Source organism: Squalius cephalus (assembly GCF_949319135.1).
Source record: "Squalius cephalus genome assembly, chromosome: 2".
Classification (NCBI taxonomy): Eukaryota; Metazoa; Chordata; class Actinopteri; order Cypriniformes; family Leuciscidae; genus Squalius; species Squalius cephalus.
The window spans coordinates 36,802,432-36,827,888 of NC_137123.1; the positions used below are offsets into that span (position 1 = coordinate 36,802,432).

A 25,457-nucleotide genomic window follows, 5' to 3' on the forward strand; every position below is an offset into this window, starting at 1 on the left:
TAAATATTATATATAATATGATTGTAAATATATATAATATAATATTATATTATATTATATTATAATAATAAAAATTAAAATATGAATGTAGTCCTATATATATTTATGTTATATCATAATCTGCGCGACCCCGTCGTTGACTTTCTTTGATGACGTTTGCAGGGCGTTTCAAATGAGCGGTTATTGTCAGTGAAGTCCACTTCAACTGATATACCGTGCACAGGGAGTAGGGGAGCAGTGAACACTACGTATGGACCCTGTCGAATGGAATGCACCTTAGATGTGTAAAAACAAGTGGAAAGCGCGTGCGCGCCGCTGTCTCTTTTCCACAAGTGCTTGCTCTCCCGTGGCATCTGTCATTGCTATGCAACCATGAACTGCGCTCTCCATGATGACAAGGAAGTATCAGCAAAAGATTAATTGATTTCTAGCCCTTGCATTAGCTTTACTACAAGATATATTTATGGAGATGAAAAATAATAAGGCGCCCTGTACAGCTATGATCAGCTGTTCGGCCGAGCATTCAATGTTGTTACGCTGCAAGCTGATCAGTTGGTTCGTTGCTGCCGCGCTCTATCACTCGCACACCATAAAGAGCAAACTGTTTTTTAATGTTTCAATTTCGTGATTAAAATGACATAATTTGGAAGCTGATAATTTCTTCACAAACAGCTCATTATGACTCAATGTTAGAATGCTGCACCTACACTCGATAGTGTGAATAAGATCAGCGCAACGCAGACCACTGCATTGACAGCGTGAAACATATGATCTGTCTACGGCCAGGGTTCAGCGGAAGACAGAAAATGCCGGTCCAGCGCTGATTGAGGAATTAAATTTGAAAATAAAAGACAGTTTGACATATTTTTTTCTCGCATCTGTGAATTTATTTTTTAATCATTTGCTCTGAGATGAAGCGAATATATTTGTGCGGGAATTTCTCGCACTATAAAAGCTAACCTTGTAGGAATGGTTTAAATTATGCGCAATCCCCACATTCCCGCACCGAAATTCAAGCCCTGAAATGGCAGCGGGATGTGTAACTCTAGCATATGGCGCATATGTCATATAAAGTTAGGCAAGGCCAAACAGCGTTATCCATGTTGTTGCGATTGCATCGCTAGAGTAAGCTAATAGTGAAACTGATAGCGTTCTTCATTTAATTACAGTATGAGGACTGACGGTAGGCTATAAAAATTTGCGTTTCTGTGTAGGTGATGACAACCATCTTGACAGCAGCAATCAAAGCATCGCTAATTACGGTAGACCTTAATTTGAGATAGTAAATTTGTTCCTAATCAAAGGGAACACTCAACCACAGAACAGCTGGGTGAGTTTTGTATTGGCTTATTGGATAAATTAAATGAAGACTGTCAACTTCTTTTCAATAGGCAACTATTTCATCACCCAAAACACTCCCACTCAAAACCAACAACCAAGCCACATAAACAATGCCATTGGCACTAGTCTACATTGCAGACATGTCTCTTAATGCACATAACTTTTCACCTTTTTGCACACTTGAAAAAAGTACTATTGTTGAAATTCTCAGATCAAGCAAACTTCAACGCACCCTTAATCCACTACCTGCTAACGTTAGTGAACCGCACCCGAGCAAGCACACTTTGCAGTTCCTCCGGAAATGCATTTTTCTAGTTAAATATAGAATGTTTAGATATTTAATATCAATTTAACATACATTTATTTAAAGAGAACTGGGTATCACTTTACAATAAGGTCTCATTTATTAGCATTAGTTAAAGGGGTGGTTGATTATGATTTCACTTTTCTAACTTTAGTTAGTGTAATGTTGCTGTTTGAGCATAAACAACATCAGCAAAGTTACGACGCTCAAAGTTCAAAGCAAAGGGAGATATTTTCTTTTAAAGAAATTGCTTTTAAGGACTACAACAAACGGCTGGTAGGGACTACACAAGCTTCCTCCCGCGTTAGTGACATTACAAACCCTAAAATTTACATAAACTCCGCCCCTGGGAAAGCGATTTACAGATTATCATGACAGAATATGCTAATCAATGACTAGAAGATAACTACACATAAGCTACATAAATTCATCAACTAACCATTCAGAAATGTCCTGTTGCATTCTACATGGTGTCACTTCTTCTTGAGTCTCTCCATATTTGTCTGACTCCAGTTTGACTCCGGTTTAGCAAAAAAGGCTAAAGGTTTTTGAAATTTTCAGTGCATGTCTGTGTGAGGTAAAAGGACTTGAGCTCTTGAAGCTCTGCCCTCTGTGCCGGAAGCAGCAGCTCATTTGCATTTAAAGGGACAGACACAAAAACAGTACGTTTTTGCTTACCCTCAAAAATTTTGACATGCTATATAAAAATATCTGCTGGGTATTTTGAGCTAAAACTTCACATACACACTCTGGGGACATCAAAGACTTATTTTACATCTTCAGGGTTTTTCCTACATTGAAAATTTTTTGGCGGCCGCCAAAACGATTTTTTGTCCCGCCAAAGCCTTATTTGATCTGTAATTGGGTTTTGTGAGTGAAGCAGGCTACTGACGGAGCGACGGAGAGAACGATCACATCGCCCCACCCCCGCGCGGGCACTCCCCGTCTTCAGTTCTGTCTTTGCTCTCTCCCTTCGCATCAAAATCAACTGATCCTAAAGGTCGGAAGACCGAATCCATGTTTCACGCGGTGCATTCGGAGAATATTTTTGCTGAATTAGCGCTGGGTGTGAATTGCAGTCAAAAAAAAATTGCCTTATCTTCTCTTACAACTTGTGACAAGCATTCCGCACATGCAGCTGACATAACTTTAAATAAACGCAAAAAAAAAAAAAAAGTTTGAAGTGTTTTTGTGTGTGTTGACAAATCTTTCGTGATGTCCTAACAGTCTGGATTCCCAATTTCCCACACAACACGTCCGCTAAAGTCCGATTCGCGACCTAATGACTCCTTTGAGCCGAGGGACAGGACACTGCAGTTCACAAAGGTTCATAATTTGCATGTGCTTTAATGCCTTGTCGGTTAAACATTTAATTCGCGACGCGTGCTGATGCGCTGTTCTCGACGCGTGCGTTTCTCAGCGCGTGCATGTGAAGCTCACATGCACTAAAAGCCTGTCTACCAGCGCCTGGATACTGGACTAAGTTATCTTTCGAGTCTTATTGTGCTTATTCTGTTAAATACACACAAGGTTTACATAAAGTCAGTTATGTCTAAAGTGAAAGCAAACTTGAGAAAATTGAGTAAATCTGCTTGTCAAAATGCGTTAGACGCGTCGCGCGCAGCTCTTTTAAAGAGACAGTAGCTTCAGTAAACACGCTGCCGCTTGTCCTTAAAGGGATAGTTCACCCAAAAATAAAACTTATCTCATCATTTACGCACTCTAATGTTGTCTTGTTCCAAACCTGTATTAATTTCCTTCTAATATTTTCTAATATTTTTCTAATATTAATATTTTGAAGAATGTGGCTATCCAAACAGTAGCTGGTCCCCATTGACTTCCATAGGAGAAAAATATACTATGGTAGTCACTGGGGTACATCAACTGTTTGGTTACCCACATTCTTCCAAATAACTTCTATTTTTAACAGAAGAAACAAACTTATTCGAGTTTAAAACAACTTGAAAGAGTAAATTATGACAATTTGAATTTTTAGGAGAACTATTCCTTTAATGTTAATAAACCAACAAAACTATTGACTGATAACTTTAAGTAGCTTTAATAAGTATCAATGTATAATTCATACAGTGAAGTCTATTTTGTTTTAATTTCATATTTGTTCATTTAATTACTTTCTTCAATGCTACTGTTAAATACACCTACTGTAGCTGAAAACATAAAGCACTGTTTATTTAATTTGTATATTAAGTTGTGTATGTGTAATGTGTATCTTTGATCTTAATATTTAATAACAAAGAAAATAATGACAAATATTTTTATCTTTGCCCCTGTCTGCCATTTAGTTTTTTTTGTTGTTACCTAAGGCTTTGTTTTTTAAAATATGGACATTAGTTTGGCTGTAATGCTCAGTCACAAAATAGTAAAAACAAAATATAAAAAGAATCGTGATAAAACCGTGAATCGTGATTTTCCTGAAAAAAAAATTGTGTTATGATACTTTTGGCATATCGCCCACCCCTATGATGGCCCCCCCAAAAAATAAAATAAAAAGAATGAACAACCAAATATTAACAACGAGGAACAAAAGAAACAAACATCAAGGTATAGATATAAAATAAGTTGTAATCGCTTTCTTTTACTAGCCTGTCAGTGATCATTTTTTCATGAATAAATAGGATTAAGAAAAAAAAATCACAAACTGTTTCTTTGTATTTATTTTAAATGTAACATTTATTGTCAATATTGGGCTTGCGGATCATGTGGGTACTAGGGTACTCTCTGCTGTGTGTGGATGACCATGTCGGTCAGCCACCACCGAAGACCAATTTTGACCCAGGAAAAACCCTGATCTTGTGAAAAGAGCATTATACCACCCCTTTAATGCATTAACTAACAGTGAGCCATACATTTTTATATTTTGTTAAATGTTACTTAATTAAAAAGTTCATGTTCTCAATAGTTCAGTGCATTTAGTAATGTTAACAGATACAACTTTTGACCTTAATGTATAGGTGAATGTTGAGATTAACATTAAATAAGATTAATAAATGCTGTAGAATTATTGTTCATTGTTAGTTCATGTTAACAAATGTAGTCAACTAATGTTAACAAAGGAAAACTTAAAGGTCCCATGACATGGATTATTTTATAATGTTTCCTGGGGTGCCCTTATAATGTTAGTATGTTTTTAAGATCAAAAATTGTAATAATTTAGAAATGAAAGGCATTTTTCCTAGCCTGATTTTAGCCTCTGATTTGAACACTCTGAAGTCTCACAGCAGACACGCCCCTTCAAACAGAGTAAACGCCCACTGCTGTGATTGGCTGACATGCTTGCATATGAAATAGCTATCATTACATGTGGAACTCTCTCAAATACTTTTACTATTACAGCTATGATACGTTTTTACTATTACAGCTATCGAGATTAATGAATCGTGAGAAGTTTAAGTATTTAGATCTATTCCCATCACATAAAAGGTTGCAGTGATGAGCATTGAGCAGATGACAGCCTGTTGATCGCGTGAATGAAGATCTTATTGCAACGCAGTTTCTGTACTCTCATTAATGATTTCACCGATGCAAACATGAGGTAAGTACAGTAAGAGCTTCGTTGTGCAGCGTAACAGCGTCATTAATTTCATAACGAGTTTTGGCAAGTGTCCAGATAAACTTGCACTGTGTGATTGACAGCTTGGGCGATTGGAAAGGGATTGTTCTTTGATCGCTTTCTGTATATATTTTAATCACCGTTTAAATAAGATTATTTTCATCCTACCAAGAGAAACGATGTGAAGTTGATATTTTAGTCACTGGCTTGATTTACTGATGCATAAACAGTATTGAACGATTTTGAGAGAAAGATTATCTGTCTGAACTTGAACAATTACACATCAGAAATTCACATAACCCACTGGTTCTTCAGAGGCTCGGATGAAGGAACTAAAAAAATACTTTTGTGTTCATTTGTACATCCAAACACTGAGCAACTGCCATGCTTCACTCGTTTGCAAGCCATGATGTCTCTCGAGGAAAAACCAATATCGCGGTCGCGCAGCTCATTTTTCTCATGGGCGGGCCAAATTCTCTTTGCGGGCAAAGAAGAGAAAGGGGAGGTGACCTTTCCCCTTATGATGACATAAGGGGAATATTCTAGATCCAGCCGTCTGAGCTTTCATTTTCTCAAAAATACCCAGAGCTTGGTTTACACTTATCAAAATGTCTAGCCACTGGGGGACCATAGGCAGGCTAGGGGAACTCATATTAATGTTAAAAAAACTCATAAAGTGAAATTTTCATGTCATGGGACCTTTAATCAAAAATGACAATCTGTCATGCATGTCACTTTTTTCTTAGTCTACTTGTCTTCTGTTGTTAAGGGGTGAGTAACCTCTAAAGCCCTTTAGGCTAATTCACAGACTACAGTGCTCAACCCTTGGGGAAAGACGTCACCATTCAAAGATCTGTCTATCACAGAGAGGATCATCCCTAGCAATAGGATCAGTTTGGCAGAGATTTGTGCACCAGGACACCGGAGAGGATGGAGAAATTAAGGAAGTGGAAGCAGGGATGATAACTGATAAGAGAACTTTAAGGCAGTTTCTCAAAGATAGTAACTAGCAATGCAACAATACCAGTATTTTACCAAAACACTGAAACTGAAATGAGTTTAATTTTATCTGAAAACCGCAAGTTTAGTTAATAATCAATAACTGTATAATCAATTAAACTGCACATAACACAAGGCAGTTTTATATCAACATTTTTGTGTTATAATTGTTTCTACTCCAATTTGATCTTTAAATATAAAAAATTAAAAGTGGCTATAACAACTTGTTTTTATTAAAGATTTATTCAAACATACATTAATGAAGACAACTGGTTAAGTAAAAATATAATGCATATATTTTCAAAATGCTCCTCTCTAGAGTTTTTTTTTTCTTCTAGCTGACAAATGAGCTATAGACATTTACCAGAAGTAAATGCAACATTATGTGACAGTTTACAAGCTGTTTGGTTTTGACATCTTTGGAAAAAAAAAAAAAAAATCATAAGGCTGATTTCAACACAAATAATAAAAACTCATTTATAGTCACATATAGCTCATCACAACTCCTATATATTGGCATACCAGTATATAGTATAGTACTACCCTCATCACTAACGCCAGCTATTATTGTACATGGACCAACCTGTCTGTTTATTTCAGCCCCAGTGTGTAAGAGCCACAGCAGGCATTCTGGATTTCCTCCAAATGCAGCAATGTGAGCCGGGGTCTGGGCGAACCGTGTTGTCCGTGCATTAACTTCACATCCCACCTGCACCAGCCTCATAACACACTCCAGCTGTTTGTGACAGAGAGAAAAGTAAAAAAAAAAAAAATATATATATATATATATATATATATTATAATATAATATAATATAATATAATATAATATATATATATATCAACAAACCATTGAGATGACTTTGCACCATGCTTGTCAACACATGACCATCAATAATTACAGAACATTTTATGTAATAAGGAGTGAGCCTTTAGCTCAAGCTGCCGTTTATAGCATCAGCCTTCACAAGGGTGAACGGAGTTAAATACTCTCATCTTTTTTAGAAGTGGCTGTTTATAATAAACACACATGAGTAAGCAGAGACATTAGACAAGTATAGACTGACTCTGCATATGTGTGCATCTCTCCCTTTAATTTTCTGACTGCATAACTCTTGATAATTTCCTTTCTTTGGTCCTTCTTTTCTCTTTTTGCATTGTGTCTGTATGGGAAAAGTGTGTATTATGTGTATTTTCACATTAAAGTTTTGCTTAGTTTAAGTTCAAGTTTATGCATTGCTTATAACATTTATTTCACAGAAATGTAAAGGGTGAATTCACATTGTAAAATACTTTTATCTTTTATCATGCGTGTTGTGTCATTCACCTTGTTAATTCTTAGTAAACGTATCGCCTGTATGTTTCCTTTCCTTTGCATTCTGTGTGAGATTGGGAGAGAAATGTAAAGGGCGAACTCACGCTGTATTTATTTATTATTTATTTATTTCAGGTTTATTTAACAGGAACAATGCACACTAATAATACATAATTAAATGTACAGTGTGCCAGAATTAGCCCAAAGGCTATTTTACATCTGCTGTCCCTGGACAGATCTTAAGATGTCACACCTAAAAAGAAAGAATAAAAAAATAAACAAAAGGATTAAAATATTACATACATGTTAGAGCCAGCCAACCTCATCGGCATAGCACAAGAAGCACAAACAAACAAACAGACAGGACAGAGAAGACAGGGGAGCAGCAAGATTTCATGTCAAATGTAATGTTGACAGTCCTGACTACCTGTTAGCCACTTCTTTAAGTTAATTTTAAAAGAAGCGTACGTTTTAAAATTCCTAATGTGAATTGGAATGAAGTTCCATTCACGAACAGCCCTGACTGAGAAAGCTGTTTGACCAAGTGCACTCTTCCTAAACGGGACAATGCAGTCACCTCTTGCTGCACTCCTTGTAGATCTACAAGCATTTGGCGCTGTTCTCACAAACTGGCGCAATACAGGAGGAGCCAGTCCATGCAAAATTTTGTACACAAGACAGATCTGCATATATAATCAAGTTTTCGAAATTCAATAGACTATATTTTTTTAAAACATGACAATGATGATAATATATGGATTTCCTATCAAGTACTTTAATTGTTTTCTTATATAGGGAGAGTAGTGGTTTGAGAGAAGTGTTGCTAGCTTGTGACCAGGTTGTCAAACAATAGGTTATATGAGATAAAATCATTGAGTGCATGAACATCATAGCGGCCCTTTTTGACATGCAGCTACGGACATATCTAAAATTTGCCAGGTTGTACTTAATGCGATTACAAACCTTCTTAATGTGTAATTTAAAAGTAAGATTGTTATCTATATATACTCCAAGGTATTTAAAATCTGAGACGACTTGTAGTCTCTCCCCTGCTACGACTACATCAGGTTCTACACAGCGGCTTTTAGATTTACTAAAAAACATACATACAGTTTTGGATACATTCAGTTGAAGGCAGTTGTGATTTAACCATTCTGTAATCTTTTGCATTGAGTTTGATAGCAGATCAGCGGCTTGTGCTGCACTGTTAGCATGTACAAAGATTACTGTGTCATCTGCATACATTTGGATGTTGGCATTAGGACAAACATTTGGCAAGTCATTTATATACAAAGAAAATAAAAGTGGACCCAAAATAGAGCCCTGTGGGACACCTGCAGACAAGGCAATAACACCTGATTGATGATTCCTAACTCTAACGAACTGAAACATGTAGTTTCTAATTTCTAGTTTCCATTTTTAATATTCCAGGAGAGTGCCTTGGAGTTTTTCTTTTGTTTAAAATCTAACGAACTGAGTTCGATGTGTTAAATAAGATTCTACCTAGGGATGGGCGATATCTCGATATTTACGATATATCGAGATATTTTTTAAACTCGATATGGATTTTGACATATCGTATATATCGATATATTGTTTATATTTAATTCTGATTTCGCCACTTTGCTTGTTTGCCTTCTCTGTGCTGTGCTCGCCCCCGCCCTCCTCCGCCTCCTTGCTTTTGTTCCCCCTCCCCTCGCGTGTTGTCTCATTCAACCAAGTCCCCCGAGTCCGGTCAGGCACATCAATCTTTCCCCGCCCAGCGAGTGCTTGAAGTGCGTCAGAAACAGCGCGCGCGCGATCAGTTGTTGTTGGTAATTTTTTCTGTAGCGTCGCCTCTCGCCGCATTGCTTTAACGCTTATTTTTGCTTTATCGCTTAACACACTCACACTTAACATGCTCCCCTGTAGAAACGGGCCTGGCAGCTCGCGCCAGGTCTAGACACGGTGAAAGTTTCCTGATTGTGACGGATGGCCGAATTTACATGACACATTATAAATTAGCATTAGCCTACCTATTCTGCTATAGATACAGTGTCAAAAAGAAGAGAAGAGGATAAAGGTGGATAAAGACAGAGGTAAAGTGATGTAATGAATGAACAGTTTATCTAATTGCATAGTAGTAAGATACTGTAATTTAATGGCAGTTATTTTTACCTTAAACTTTATGCTAGCAGTTGTTCTGAGTTCTCCAGAGGCCCCAGACAGTGTGATTTTGTTACAATCATGTCAATTTTTAGATGCATTTGTATCACTTTTTTTTTAATTAATGTTTTACTCTACAGTTGTGCAGTTTTTGGGGTATATATGGCATTTTTTTTATTTATTTGCCAAAATTAGTAATGATATTTCTATACAGGTTTATTTAAAATAGTGCAATATGTATTATTTCTTCCTTTATTTTGCAGGTAAATTATTATTTTTGTATACAGGGATTTTTTTTTTTTTTTTTTAAATGTCGCAGAAACACTTTGTTCCTACATGAACTGCCTACCTATTTGCACTTCAATAAAAAAAGACTTTGTGGTATTTGGCATATTTGTTTTTGCAGTAGTTTTTGGGGGGTTATTTTTCCTGTAAAGATAGAGATATATATCGTATATCGAGATATAGCAAAATATATCGAGATATATTTTTTGCTCCATATCACCCAGCCCTAATTCTACCCATTTGATAGTGCCTGTATCGAAATTAAAAGTTTGTAATTTAGATAGAAGAACTCCATGATTAATGGTGTCAAAAGCTTTTTTTAAATCTAGAAAAACAGCACCAACAACCCCTCCTCTATCCAACTGTGACTTGACTTTGTCAATGAAATAGCAATTGGCTGTTTCTGTTGAATGATTAATGCGGAAGCTGAATTGATATGGATGTAAAGAATAGGAACTGGTATTTAAATGATTTATCATTTGTTCTAAGACAAGTTTTTCAGCCACCTTGCAAACCACCGGCAGGATACTAATAGGTCTGTAGTTGCAGATGGACAAACGATCACCTCCTTTAAATACAGGAAAAACTGCAGCCAACTTCCACACATTTGGGAACAATCCCTGAGCAATTGAAAGGTTAACAATTTTCGTAATTGGGTATACTAATGATTCAGAGAGCTCTTTCAACATAACAGTGTTCATTCCAATGACATCTTTCGCTCGAGATGGCCTCAGAGATCTAATCACTCTCAAAACATCTGCCTCAGTGATATATTCTATGTTGAAAGCTGGCTCTGTTTGTTCGACTTGACAAGGAGTGTTCTTATATTCAGAAGAAAAACACTTGATATTTTCTACTGAATCAATGAAATAATTATTGAGAGCATCAGCTACTTCAGCTGGCTTATCTCTTAATTTTCCACCAACAACAAGTTCAATTGATTTGGCATTGTTAACATCATGTCCCATTAATTTTCTTAACTGGCTCCAAATAGTTTTAGTATTACCTCCTGCTTTTTCAATTATGGTCAAAAAGAAGTTTGCTTTGGCTATCCTTATCTCTTTGACTACTCTATTCCGTAACATAGTGAAAATATGACGATCACTGCTTGCTTTAGATTTAATGGCAGATTTTAAAGCCATATCCCGTTTTTTCATTAAATTTTAAATATTTGTGGTTATCCAAGGAATGGTGTTCTTTTTTTTCCTATGTCGTGACTGCTTTATCTTTTATCAGTTGATGCCCATCTATTACACTACAAAACAACATAGGCTAATTTACAATGGGGCAACTTATTACCCTGTTCTCCCTTCTTGACATTAATCAAACTCTCCTACCACCTCTGTTGGCAGTTTGAAACTGCTTCATGGCCAAAATATCTGTGAAATGTTCAAGATCAGCAGACGTTAGGAGCAGAAACATTTACACTCCTCTCCTCATCTAATATTTGGAAACTTAGAAAAAAGGAGGGAGAGGATAAAGCAGCTAAAATGTATGGCAACACATCACTAGTAAAATATGAAGAATAGTAAAAAAAACTGTATAGAATGGTCATCACAAAAAATTAAAATAAAATAAAAACTAGAATTGTATTAAAGCTGAGGAATTTGAGCCAGTGACAAATGTGTTGAATTGTGGAAAACATGCCACATTTTACAGGACTGGTTCTTTGCTCAAAGGGTTTCTGTGGAAACGTCTATTAGGAATAATGCTAAAAATAGTTCCACACGACTAAGGCTTTTCCTTTTTCCATATTGAATGCTGGCATTGCAAAATAATGAGGTGATGTATTTGAAATAACATCAATATTAATTGTAGACATTTTCATCAGCACATGAAGTGCATCCTTCTGCACTACAAAAAAAAAAAAAAAAAACCTGTCTATAATCTCATGTTACATCACATCATTGGCCTAAGATCATGCAAACTGAAATCAAATGTGAACTATTTAACAAGAGGCATAAGAGGTTGTCAACAGTGTCTGTAAACACTTCCACTCTGCAGTGAATTTGTATAATTTAAGTCACTGTGGTTTGCATTTGTAAACTAGACTATTTGGGCATAATAACAGCATCGTAAAAAAAAAGTAATGTGAAAAAAGCGAGTGACAGTAATTACTGACGCAGGCTTAATAACCATGTTTAAATGAACTAAATCAGGAATTAACGCAGAGCATCGAACTCTCACAAATAAAAAAATTAAATCCATAAAGAAATTGACAACACTAAAACAACTCGCAAAAAAAAAGTTTGGATTTTAAATTCGCGTTTTTGGCGCGTGGTGTTTTATTGGTCTTCGCTCAGCCAATGAATGAATCAGTGAGCTCGCGCCTGTGCGTACTGGCGCCTGATGTGCAGCCTTCCTGGCCACTGTCCATGCAAGTTGATTTGTCCAAGTAATGTGATCCAGAAGCAAAGAAACAACCAGTAAAGTTAATCTCTATACTCGGCTTGCTTTCTTCTCTTCAACATAACTAGCCAGGTTCATCCGTAACAACATTCTCGTTACGCACTTAGATAAACAGCACTGCCACTGAAGTCTGCTTCATCTCAGATAGAAATCATAATGCTCTCACTCGCAGTTCAAACATACTAAGTGATTAATCTCTGCTCATACCCAGCATGTGAGTTTGCACGCAGCCGCTGCGAATATGACCGGTTTTCTGCCGATGGCCTTATTGAAGTGATTTGTTAACATATCTGAGTTTTGTTTGTATGTGCACATGTTGTGGTTCAGTTCTTGATGACAGCACGCCTGACAAATGATGTTATACACCCTCGTTATTCCCTAAATCATCGCGTCTCCGGAAGCCACAGTAACGCTACTTGGAAAATAACTGCATTAGAAAACATACATCTATGAAATTAATGTTTTTCTGTTACCTTCCCGAAGTGTGCTGCCCAATGAATGGGGGTCCAGCCGTAAAACGAGTCTTCGGCAACCAGGTCCGCCTGGTGGTTGGTGGAGCGCTTAAGCAACGAGCACAGAACGCCGACGTCTCCATCCCTGCAAGCGCGGTGAAGCGGGTAACGTATGTTCAGCACCTCGTCGTTGGAGAAACCGGGCTCCAGCTCTACAGACATGCTCCAGCAGTTCTGCTGTGACGCGGAAAATCCGAATTATTTTGCTTATGAACGCCCTAGGGGTGAGCGCTGTGCTCAGATAGCAGCACCGTCCACACCACGCACACAAAGGAGGCAGTGAGACTGAACTGCGAGTGAACGGCGGCGCTCACTCTCTCAAAAAGTATCTTGAGTGGCTGTTTGAAAATCCCGTGATGGAGTTCTTCTGGGGTTGGAGATCAGGTTGACCCAGTTCCCAGACAACGTAATGAAGTGTGGAAAAACCCGTCATGGACTCTCACCAGGCGTGTTCAGGATTTCAGTTTGAAACCCAGTCTATGTTTGAAACCAAAATACGCGTTTCACAGAACATTGAATGCATGATGGTGTTAATAATTATAAAGATTAATATATTAATGCGAGGCTGTCTAAATGTAAACTCAATAGTGTGCTTTATATGTGGTAACATCTAAAGTAACTGGTTTCATGCAAGTCAAAATATAATTTAATCAGAGTATAAATCCTTGAAGTAACCATTGCAGGTTACAGGTCCGATCCGACCTATGAATCACGTTCACCTTTTTGTTTTCACCAAGTAGGCTACCACGTTTTCCTGGATCAACAAGTTTAAAGTGCAAGTCAAGTTTAGTCTTATAACGAGGTTTGTGTGATTTTACATTTGTATTATTTCCCTTTGATTTTAGGGATAACTTTAGGGTAGGGAAAGGTTCAGGGGTGGGGGTAGTGTTAGAACGAAGGATATTTTTGGACGGGAATGTTGTTCAAAATATGTTGATCCAGGAACAAGTCTTACTGGCAAAATCACGGTGATCGATTTTTACTCCACATTATAAAACTTCACGGAGGCGCCCCTGTCTGTTGTCGGTTTGGGGGATGGGTGACAGCAGGGAGATGATGACTTGTTTTGCGCCGAACAGTGGAGGGCGCTAAAGACATCGGTTAAACATTTTAATAGGTCAGAGGTATTTCGTCCAAATCCAGAGGTCTTAATCAAATTTGCACTTTTTGAAATGAAAGCAACCAATACAGCTAATGTTTTGTCTCTGTCATCTGCAGGAGAGGTAACTTTACCATTTTTACCAGTTTGTTGCTGAGAAATTAGTTCAGTTAAGTGGGTGAAAGCTTTTAGTGTTTAGCAAGCTAGTAAGCTAATTAAATGTGTGTTTGATATTTCTATACCCCTGTAACCATTTTAATCATTGTCCAAGACCAACTCTCAGTTATAACGACGTTTTAAACGAGCCTAGTTGTATCAAGACTAACGCAACCATCAGCATTACCACAAGATGTCATTGTTCCACCACTAACACACGTTCAATACATAATACACTTCAGGGGGAATTTTGTACCGTACGTACAGCAGATAGCCCTGTCCAATGTCAGACTTTCATTGTAACGTTTGTCTACCTCTAACAGTAAACAAAAATGATCCTGTGTGTTTAAAGGATGTGGGATCAGATTGCTTCGTTCGAGTCAGAAAGCGAGACTTGGAGAAACTGGAGGCAGAAGTCAGAACACTACGAGAGTTTATGCCAAAAGTAATCAATTGTGACTTTATTGATACTATCCATAAAGGACGGTCTCTGGACGCATGTAAGCAAAAACTCTTTTATAGTAATAGCGAATAGTTATGACACAAAATAATATGGACTAATATGAAAACAATATGTCCTTTGTACATGCTATAGACATCGATAGTATAGCCTAGATAAAGCTGAACTAAAGATTTTAATTCAGGAGCTGGAATTTGAATTAAACTGGCCACAACTCACAGGAAGTTGAATTGAAATTTTAATTGGAATAACAGGAAGGGGAATCTAACGCAATTTAGAAGAAACCAACCAGGTTAATGCATTCTGAAAAAATAAAGCATTTTTCCACTATCCACCTTATTCTTCTCTAAACAATGGGCGCTGCCATAACGACGACTCCGGTTCCCTACTTCCGGTGCGTAGCGCTTGACCTGTACTAGTAGCGAGAGAAGTTCAATTTTAACGCTAACCACTCTAAACGTTTACTTTATTGAATGTATCTGATACGGAACCGGACATGGGCATTGTCTTATGCTCGAAACACTCAGTTTCTAAAAAGTTTGAAATCTTCTTTGAATTGTTAAAACAAATAACAACAGCACACGAGGAGCTTGAACTCATTCTCTCGCTGCTAGTACAGGTCAAGCGCTACGAACGGAAGTAGGAAACCGGAGTCGTCGTCATGGCAGCACGCATTGTTTAGACTGAGCAGAAAAAGGTGGATAGAACTCATTCAGAGCAGTGCCATGACATGTATGAAAGCTTGGATGTTTTCAATGGCATCCGCTGTAGAAAGCTCCTAGATCACATATAATTTTTCACAGCTATGTTGTCTGGATTTTTTTCTTTTTGTCTACTGACATTTTGTCAGCAGAACAATCCAAAAACACATTAAATGACAGTACAATCCACTGAAAATCCCTCACAGTATCGCTTTCATTCCCGTTAACAACGCTGTTGTGAATAAGGTCAATGGTTTTCAAAAGTTACAGTACTTATACAATATTTGTCACTATACAATAGCTTGTTCAAAACATAGCTAAAGCCCAACAATCAAAGTTTGTATTTGCAAAGACAAACTCTTATAATTTTAAACTCTTCTAGTTAACAGTTCCAGTTATTCCATTCATTTCTGCTACTTACATTCAAATTCAAATTGCAATTTAGCATCCTGTTCCCTAGATCAATTTAAATTCAGGACAAATTCTGAAACTGAACCAAAATTTAAAAGACCGTCTCAATTCGGTTCTGAATGGTGCACAACCCTGTTTAACAGCATTTGTAACAATACTAAATGGTGAATCTTTAATCTGTTAATTCTGACTGTAGACTTATTAAAAAATTCTTGATTGTTATAGTTAAAGAACGCAGTGACCGTGACCAGCAGCAACAGAGAGATGATTGTCTGCACATCCGTTCCAGACTAGATGCTGCACTGAGCGACTGTCAAAGAGAGAAACAGGTACCAAAATAGAGGAGTAAAGAAAAGGATGAGACCACACTGAAAATAAACATCATGATTTATAGGAAGATTCTAAGAAAGCACCTGCTTATTTAAAAGAAGACAAAATAAGCTTTAAAATAAGTATAAACAAAAAATTATGTTATACATATGAACAATTGAAACAAATGAATTTGACAAATGAATTGGAAACACTAACCAATATACATGTCAAGCTCTAAAATATCTTATCAGGTAGAAATTGCTGAAGTTTAGTTCAATTATTTATATTAATATTATTCAGTCATATTAATATACACATTTTAATATATTCATTTGTTATATATTGCCAAAAGTTTAAAAATGTACCAGAAATATTTTGGGGACCTTTGATTATTATCTTTGACAATGAAGGGCCTAGGAGTCAAGAAGGTTGTTATGTGAGTATCTCCTACATTTGTAGGAGAAGCTGATTCTAAAGCAGCAGTTATGGGAGTGCAGAGAGCAGCTGCAGCAACAGAAAGACTTTTGCACTGAGCTGGGCTCTGCGTCTTGCACCCTGCTCTGGAGTGCATCTCAAAGGGAGGAAGCGATCAAAGACATATTGGCTGATGTAAGTTTGTACCATTTTGAGAGTGGACACTATTAAGCGGTGACTTCCAGTTTAAGTGAAACCTGGGTTGTTTTGAAGGGAAAAAAAAGATGATACATTTGTTTTACCTCAACCGAGTAGGTTTACTCTGTATACACGTGTGTCCACAGGGTAAACTGGAGCCCTTCCTGAGCATAGCAGGTCAAACCTTGGAGTCGTTCATCAAGTTTCTGGATGACGATGCAAAGCTACAACAGAGTTACAACTCACATGAGCATCATTTCGTTCTGGCACTGGCTGGCGTTGTTACAAGTGAGGGCATAGAGTTTGTTTTAAATACTAGTTCCATCTAACGGTCATGTCTTATTTATATATTATTACCATCTCAAGAACATTTGAAATGGTCATTTCATCTATTCAATTGTTTTAGATGTAGCTGCTGTGTCTTGTGGACGAGACTTCCTGTCCTCTTCTGCCCATGTCATTTTGGGTACTCTGATGCGGCTACTGGGACTAATGAAACCAGGAGTATTTCCAAAACTCAAAGTGTACGTCACAACTTAAAACTACACATCCGAAAATGACTGATATTTGTGATTTAAATGTTTTATTTGTGAAAATAATAAACAAGATGTGAACTTTTCAGGATGTAAGGAAAATATGTAATACAATTTTTTTTTACATAATGGTTACACCACATGACATTTTCTGAGTCATGAATAAAATGTTTTAACTAGATTTTTAAAAGATTTTTCTTTTTACCCGTGGACACTTATGTGATTGAGCCAATATGCAGTCTTACTTTCACATGCAGGTTTTTTAGAAGAAATTGAGTTGTTATTGTACATAATGTTTTTCGTAAGTTGATGTATGTGTTACTTTCTGAAAGTATGTAACTTTATATTTTTGTTTGCAGATTGATGCTAATGGCTTTATATAACATCACTATCAGTGTGAGCGGACTGAAGCTTATAAGTGAGAGTCCTGGACTTCTACCTCTTCTGTGCACGCTTCTGGAAGGTGTGTATGTATATGTTTGTGAGTTTCTGAGAGAGCTTCTCAAAACTTTACAGTTCATATAATCCCAGTCAGACAGCATCACAACACTGTTCATGTAGAGCAGGGTTTCCCAAATAGGTGTTTGCGAGGGAACTGCAGGGGGTTTGGGAGTTGACGAAATAAATAAATGCACAATTAGTCAAAATAAAACTGAAATCAAGATATACCGTAGTGTGTTATCAGATCAAATGCTGTGATTTAATTAAATAATCGTATAGTCTGTTGACTTACACACATGCAGCTTACAGTGTTTTCAGCATCAGAGCACCTTGCCTTCTCACAAACGTTATCTCTGTATGTAAAATGAGTTTAACGTGCATTTTGGCAAAGCGATGTGTGGAAAGTTCACTTTATTTACACATCTCCACAATTTTTTGGGGATAGAACTTTACAACATTTCACCAGTATTCCGCCAAAATAAAATCTTGCAGATTTGAACTTTTAAAAGTGAAGAATTTAAGACATAAATACTTGTATATTATTATTGTAACTTGCAGTATAAAATAAAATAATCATTAGTCCTATAATTATGTATTTTATTTTACAGGACAATTGTAATTTACAACAGTAATAAACTGTATATCCTCATTTTTATCATTAAAATAGTAATAATAGTAAGCCTTATATATGTACCGCCTTATATATAAACAATTAAATATAATTAAAACACTTACTAAAAAAAACTTGCATGTCATGTGACCTTTAACCAACATCAGAGAACCATGAACATGCAAATGTGATGTTCAATTATTGAAATATTAACTTAAAATCTCAGTGGCTACTTCAAGCAAATACACTACTGGGCTTTTCATATTGCGCTTAAACCGGTTATCAGTTATCGTCGTTCTAAACACCGATTTTAACCCCAGGTAAAGGAGCGTTTCACACTTGTAATTTAGATGCGGGGTTAGCACCGCTTTTCACCCGGGGTTATAAAACCCTGCACCGCTTTTTCGGTGTTAACTCTGCATTGCAGTGCCAAACTTGTACACTGTGAAACGATGCAGTGTTAGAATGTTACAACTAGATGCTTAGCAACCGACAACCAATCGCATGCCTTATATTCACGCGCTTTGGGCAGTCACGTAAACACCACGCGATGTATATAAACAGCCGTTTCTGCATATGATAGGAAAAATGTCAAACGACAATGGAAAACGTGTCTATTGGAGTGAAGAACAGACCGTTTCATTCTTGCCCTTATAGTTTGAAAAGCTCACTCAGAAAAAACTTGATATTACAGTCAGCAATGTGTAATATGAGGACGCACAATGGTATACCCTTTATGTAAACAGGGCAAGTGCTGTGTTTGTCCAGTCAACACTGACACCACATATATGCAAATAAGGACTTTAACCTGGGGTTTAGGAATGTGCAGTGTGAAACGGCAGCTTATGAATACCCAGGATTAATTGTTAACCCTGGGTATAGTATGAGCAGTGAGACATGAATAAAGATAACCCAGGGTTTAGAATTCCGTTTACCCGGGGTTTAGAGTGACCCAGGGTTATCTATTTCAAGTGTGAAAAGCCCTTATATGGACAAAAGTATTAATTCATGAATTCAGGTGTTTCAATCAGATCTATTGCTGCCACAGTTGTATAAAATGAAGCACCTTGCCATGCAGTCTGCATTTACAAACATTTGTAAACTTTTGAAAAAAATTGGTCGCTCTGAAGAACTCAGTGAATTCAAGCGTGGTACTGTGATAGGATGCCACCTTTGCAATAAGTCAGTTTGTGGAAGCATTTAGGAACAGCATTAACTCAATGAAGCAGAAGACCACATAAAGTCACAAAGTAGGGTCACAGAGTGCTGAGGCGCATGGTGTGTAAAAGTCTCCAACACTCTGCCGAATCCAAAGCTGAAGAGTTCCAAACTTCCACTAGGATTAATATCAGCACAAAAACTGAGCGGCGGGAGCTTTATGGAATGGGTTTCCATGGCTGGGCAACCTCACTTGACTGATGCATGCCAAGTACCAAGTACAATGCCAAGTGTCGGATGGAGTGGTGTAAAGCAAGTTGCTACTGGACTCTGGAGCAGTGGAAATGTGTTCTGTGAAGTGATGAATCACACTTCTCAATTTCTGTCTGATGGATGAGTCTGGGTTTTGCGGATAACATGATAACCTTACCTGCCTAACTGCACTGTGCCAAAAAATAAAAAAGTTTGATGGAGGAGGGATAATGGAATGTGGCTGGTTTTCAAGGGGTTGGGCTTGGCCCCTTACTTCCAGTAAAGGGAAAATTTTATGGTTCAGCATACCAAGACATTTTGGACAATGCTATGCTTCCAACTTTGGGGGAACAAATTGGGGTGGTCCTTTTGTATTCCAGCATGAATACAAACTGATTGTGACCCAGTGCACAAAGCAAGGTCCATAAAGACATGGTTGGATGAGTTTGGTGTGGAAGAAAAAGAAGCACAGAGCCCTGACCTCAACCCCATCTTTGGGATGAACTAGAACGGAGATTGTGAGCCAGGCCTTCTTGTCCAACATCAATCCCTGACCTCACAAATGAATGGGTCAAAATTCCTACAGAAACACTTCAAAATCTTGTGGAAAGCCTTTCCAGAAGAGTGAAAGAAGCTGTTATAGCTGCAAAACACATATTCATGTCTATGTGATTAGAATGCAATGTCCTTAAATCCCTGTTGGTCTAAAGGTGAGGTGTCTCAATACTTTTGTCCATATAGTGTATTTTGCGTCTAAGGGGTTCAAGCTGACAAAAAAGTTTGGGAACCCATGGTGTAGTGGATTACAGACGTCTCTCTAACCTCCTTGACAAACAAAGAAACACACTCTCTCCCTCTCCCACAGACCCTGACCCAGAAGTGTGTCTGCAGTCATTGAGGCTCCTTCAGTCTTTACTGCTAGAGAGAGATGTCATGTCACACATGACCACTGATTTTCTCAGCTCTTTCCCACTCAATCGTATCCACCATCTAGCTTCAAGTCGCCACCCCGCTCTCAAACAAACAGCCCAGGAAACACTGGAAGATCTGGCTAGCTTTACCAACACTAAAGTCGCAGAGAAAGAGCAATGAGGCCCAAGCTTTCATACTCACTTACAAATGAGAGGTCTAGGTTTGATCTAGATCCACCAAACCACAAGTTCTGAGACTTGGCCATGTTACAGGTATAATCATCTAAAGAAACCTAAGAAGAGAGTTCCAATTGTAAGTAATGCTGAAGCAAGTGCTAACCTTTTTTGTACACACAAAAAAAAATTCCACATAGTTTTTTTTATTAAGTTTTCATATTTTTACTGTGGCCCTGGAGATGTGTAAAAATCTTTTTTGTGACATAAATGCTGACCACCACTATAGATAGATGTGCATGTCTTTTATAAAATGACAGAGAGGTTGTACCACATTCTTACATACTCTGTGTGCAAATTACATCACTTTATACAATGATTATCATCAAATCAGTATGTGTGCTGCCCTTTCTAGCACACCCACAACAACAGCCATTTCTGTTGTCCAACATGCGTGGAATTCTAAACGTAGTATCACTGTTAGGACAGCAGCAGAATAATCAGCAGATAGGAGTTAGACGTCACGGAACCAATTGACCTATAGCCCTTTGGAAGTCAGCAGCAAAAATGTTAAACATAATGGTGCCCAGTCTATCTAAAAAGTTAAATGCAGAGCTTTTCAGTTGATGTTTTTTCCCCAACTGTTCGACTAATAGAATGTTCTCGTTTTGATTTATTGCTTTGATTGTGGTCTTTCTCCTTTTCCTTTACACTGTTCATATGTATATTTATTTTGCAATGTTATGTTTCAGGTTATACAATTAAAAGGTTTCACAAGTTTCTTTTATTATTATTATTATTATTATGATGATGATGATGATTTGTTCTGCAGTAAAAGTGTTTGTCAGTGAAGCATATTAGTAAGATGTCCATCTCAGAGAAATGCAACAAAAAAAGACCATCAGCCAGGTTTCATAACGTCTTTCTCTTTCTTTATTACATTCTCACAACCCACAATGTGTGTTCCTTTTATAAATTACATAATCCTGTTGTTGAATGGCAGATAATGATAATGGAAAGAGGAAATGAAGTAATTTGATAATATGAAAGTTGACGTCAATCAGCTATTCCGGCAAAAACATGAGGACTACATCCGAGAGCATACTTCCCTACTATCAAAACGGTATGTGAGCGAAGTATGTCCGAATTCATAGGCATGTATGTGCTTATTTTGAATATCGTATGCACACTCAAAATCTCGCTGGATGCAGAAGGTCGTCCTGGTACTTTTTGCATATACTCTCTTATGCGTACTCTGAATTCGGATATACTTTTGTCACATACTGTTGTTCACCTACTTAGAAAGTATTTGTGAATGGGAGAGGACAGGTACATACAGACCAAAATGAAAGGCAAAGATCAAAAATGATCTGAATGCATGGACAATATGTCTTGATTATTACTTAAAAGTTAAAATGATAAAAACTGACATTATCACGTCACTCAAAAAACGTTGATTTCAAAGGATAAAAAAACATCTTAATGTCTATATGATGTTTCATGTTTTAAACAGTGGCTGTATAGTCAATTCATAATTAAGTGTAAGTCCATTAGCAGTCTTTTCCTAAAAATATTAGTTTGTACAGTAGTCGCTATGTATAGGACTATGTGGTAGTGGGGTAGATATAATAGAGGTAGAGATAATAACTAAATCATGAGATAAAAGCCCTTGTCAGCGAAAGCTTGAAGAGAAAGCTCCTTTCGTTGACATATTTATTCTGCATTTGTCAGGCAAACTCTTGTCTCGTTGGTCTCTTTTGACATGTTTTTATTGTTGCTGATGCAGCTTGACCAGCGGAAGCATAGGCTCGGCCGGCGAGAGCTGAAGTTATCCTGCACGGCTTAGAAAATGTGCCGTCTTAGACCTCCATCCAACGGTGGTGGGAGGGCAAAGATGCGCAGCCACCGCTTCCTCTAGGGGGGGCTGTTTCTCATACCCCTTTTCCTCCACGCCGTCAAGTGATGAGAGTGTTGCTGAGGTAGAAGTACGCAGGCAGGCCGAGTAGGGCACGCGCCATGACTTTTTGAGCTCCACGTGGACCTCAGGAAAAAATGGAGCTGGCCGCTGGCCTGTTGGCGCCCCGGCAGGAACCATTCATCGAGGCGGCTCTTAGCTGGCTCTTCCGGCGTAGACCAGTCGAGATCCAGCTCTTCGACAGCCCGGGTGAGGACGCGGAGAAGCTCGGCGTCGACACACGCCCTGACGCTGCCTTTGTCTGACTGAGACGGGGTACTCATTGTACCCAAGAAAGGCGGTGGGTTACGACCAATCTTGGACCTACGTGTCCTTAACCGGTCACTTCACAGGCTGCCGTTCAAGATGCTTATGCAGAAACGCATTTTCAAATGCATCCGTCCCCAAAATTGGTTTGCAGCGATCGACCTGAAGGACGCGTACTTTCATGTCTCGATTCTCCCTCGACACAGACCGTTTCTTCGCTTTGCGTTCGAGGAACGGGCATATCAGTACAAAGTCTTAACCTTTGGGCTGGCCCTGTCGCCCCGTGTCTTCATGAAAGTCGTGGAGACGGCATTGCTCCATGGAGGGACAGAAGGGAAAGGCTGTCTCCAAGCCCACTGGATAGTTGATGCCATCGCCTTGGCTTACGAAGCCCAAGGCGTGCCCTGCCCGCCCGGGTTGAAAGCCCACTCCACTCGGGTGACGCTTCTTCTTGGGCACTGGCACACGGCGCCTCGCTGACAGACATCTGTAGAGCTGCGGGCTGGGCGACACCTAAGACGTTTGCTAGATTTTATAGCCTACGCGTTGAGCCGGTTTCTTCCTGTGTGCTCGCTTCCCGCTCTAGTGTCGGCTTGCTGCGTCACTCCCCTCCACTGGAACGGATACGTGCGCTTTATTGCTCCAGTCGAGTTCCCTACCCAGGCGAACCCTGTAGAGTTTCTCCGCACCCCTTCGGCAGTCGGATGCTGCGGAGCGTCTGACGCCAGGCCTAGTGCTCGTATGCTTGTGTAACTTGTGCTAGGCTGCAGTAGCGGTTTTTGGCACGGGAGAACCGGGCAATCGCCCGGGGCGGCATTTTTGGGGGGGCGCCGCCGCCGGCACGAGCAGAAAAAAAAAAACATTTGCGCCGCGAAGCGGTTTTCTATTATCTATCATTTCACTGTGTGGGGAATTGCCACATTTGCGCCCCCTGCAGCTGCAGGCGCCCCTGCTTGCTGAAAAGATGCCGTGCACAGAAGCTGTTTGTTTGAGAAGGGGAAAGGGGAGGGGGCGCGGATGACAGTTAACCTCTGGGTCTCTTCCAAATGGAACGGACGGGGGGGGGGAATGGGGGATCCAAATATTTATCTAAGTAAGTCACACCTCGACTTTCTTCCAAATAACGCACATTTCATTCATAATATTATAAATACAGGCCTCTATATTTCCTGCACATTTTTGTTTTTCTGAATTGTCTGAATGGCTAATAAAAATAGGTAATACAAAACGATTACTTGGTCACCACCACCAAGGTGAATTGGTTTAGTCTTGACTTCTGGTCGTGACTCGTTGTGAGTGACAGTTGGTATGGGGGGGGGATCAGGGGAAATCTGTTGATTGTCGATATCGAGTGCCAAATAAGAGATGGACAAGAAAGGTCAAAGCCATCAGGTGCCCAATTTAGAAACGAGCGAAAGATAAAGGTATGCAACTATGTTTTCTCTGTATGATTACGGTATCCATGTCATGAATGAAGGGGCAATATTAGGTATAACTCTTATTTGTTAGCCTTTTTGCTATGATTCTTGCTATGCTTAACAATAATTAACTCAAACACGAGATCTAATTTCACCATAATATTGTGCTTTGCAACAAAACTGTTACAAGTTCAGTTATTACACTGCAAAAAATGCTTTTCTTACTTAGTATTTTTGTCTTGTTTCCAGTCCAAATATCAAACATTTCTTAAATAAAGATGCATAACGTTATTTTACTAAAGTAAAATAAAATGACATAAGATATTAAGTCTTGTTTTCTGGGTAAATAAATAAAATTTGAGTTTTTGCTTAAAACAAGCAAAACATGATCTGCCAATGGGGGGGGGGTATTCTTCCACAATCAGCTCCCTGCGGTGAGCCCGTGTCTTTCCCTTGGCAGGATGTGGCTTCTGCAGCGTCCCTCTCCCCTGGATAGGCATGCTTTCCCAGTGTTATCCAAAGAGTTCCACTGTGTGGGGTATAAACAGCAGTTGAACTCCCTCTACGCAGGCCTTCCGCCCCAGCCATTTGGGGGGCTGAGAGTCTTGCGTAGGGCGCTGGATGTGGCAGCAACCGTGGCGTTTTCTATGGGATCCCAATTACGTCGTCATGTCTACGTTACGTCGAACGTGAGTGACTGAAAGGGAACGTCTCAGTTACTAATGTAACCCTCGTTCCCTGAAGGAGGGAACGGGAGACGTAAAGTCCCGTCGCCACGGCTGCTGACCATCGCTGTACGGCCGTTCTCATGATCTCAGCTCCTCAGCGAAAAACAGTGTGTGTGTGCGCCCGCCTCCTGTTTATACCTGCACTGTGGGGCGGGGCGCATGACGCGGTTCACGCACGCCAACGTTCATTGGCTCGTTCTGTAGACACTCGAAGATGATAGGGCTCCCTGAAGTGATCCCAATTACGTCGTCACGTCGACGTTACATCTCCCGTTCCCTCCTTCAGGGAACGAGGGTTACATTAGTAACTGAGACGTACATGAGTCCGTACAGAATACAGCTATTTATTTACTATTTATTGACTTTATTACTAAAATATC

At 38.8% G+C, this 25,457-nt stretch overlaps 3 protein-coding genes across 7 annotated transcripts in view; 1 reads left to right on the forward strand and 2 right to left on the reverse strand.

Moving 5' to 3' along the window:
• The window catches only part of ankrd10a (ankyrin repeat domain 10a), a 49,073-nt gene extending 35,805 nt beyond the window's left edge, over positions 1-13,268 (reverse strand). For both annotated transcript variants that reach the window (XR_013819305.1, XM_079852160.1), the window contains exons 1-2: positions 12,842-13,268; positions 6,799-6,951 (exon numbers count right to left, since the gene is read on the reverse strand). Coding sequence is in view for 1 of the 2 variants with exons in the window: in XM_079852160.1 (XP_079708286.1) it covers positions 6,799-6,951; positions 12,842-13,042 (354 nt within the window). In the remaining variant the exon portion in view is untranslated. The remainder of the gene's footprint in view (positions 1-6,798; positions 6,952-12,841) is intronic.
• The window catches only part of LOC307147501 (splicing factor U2AF 35 kDa subunit-like), a 225,512-nt gene that overhangs the window by 57,594 nt on the left and 142,461 nt on the right, over positions 1-25,457 (reverse strand). The window lies entirely within an intron of this gene.
• hsf2bp (heat shock transcription factor 2 binding protein) lies at positions 13,642-21,492 on the forward strand. Of its 2 annotated transcripts, none has more exons than XM_079852172.1 (8): positions 13,642-13,682; positions 14,488-14,635; positions 15,933-16,036; positions 16,479-16,628; positions 16,778-16,919; positions 17,038-17,155; positions 17,524-17,627; positions 20,491-21,492. In XM_079852172.1, exons 2-8 carry the CDS (start codon positions 14,572-14,574, stop codon positions 20,715-20,717), a joined length of 909 nt encoding a protein of 302 aa, XP_079708298.1. In that variant the 5' UTR covers positions 13,642-13,682; positions 14,488-14,571; the 3' UTR covers positions 20,718-21,492. The 2 variants fall into 2 exon arrangements, with proteins under 2 accessions (XP_079708298.1, XP_079708297.1); XM_079852171.1 differs by lacking the exon at positions 13,642-13,682 and adding an exon at positions 13,763-14,103.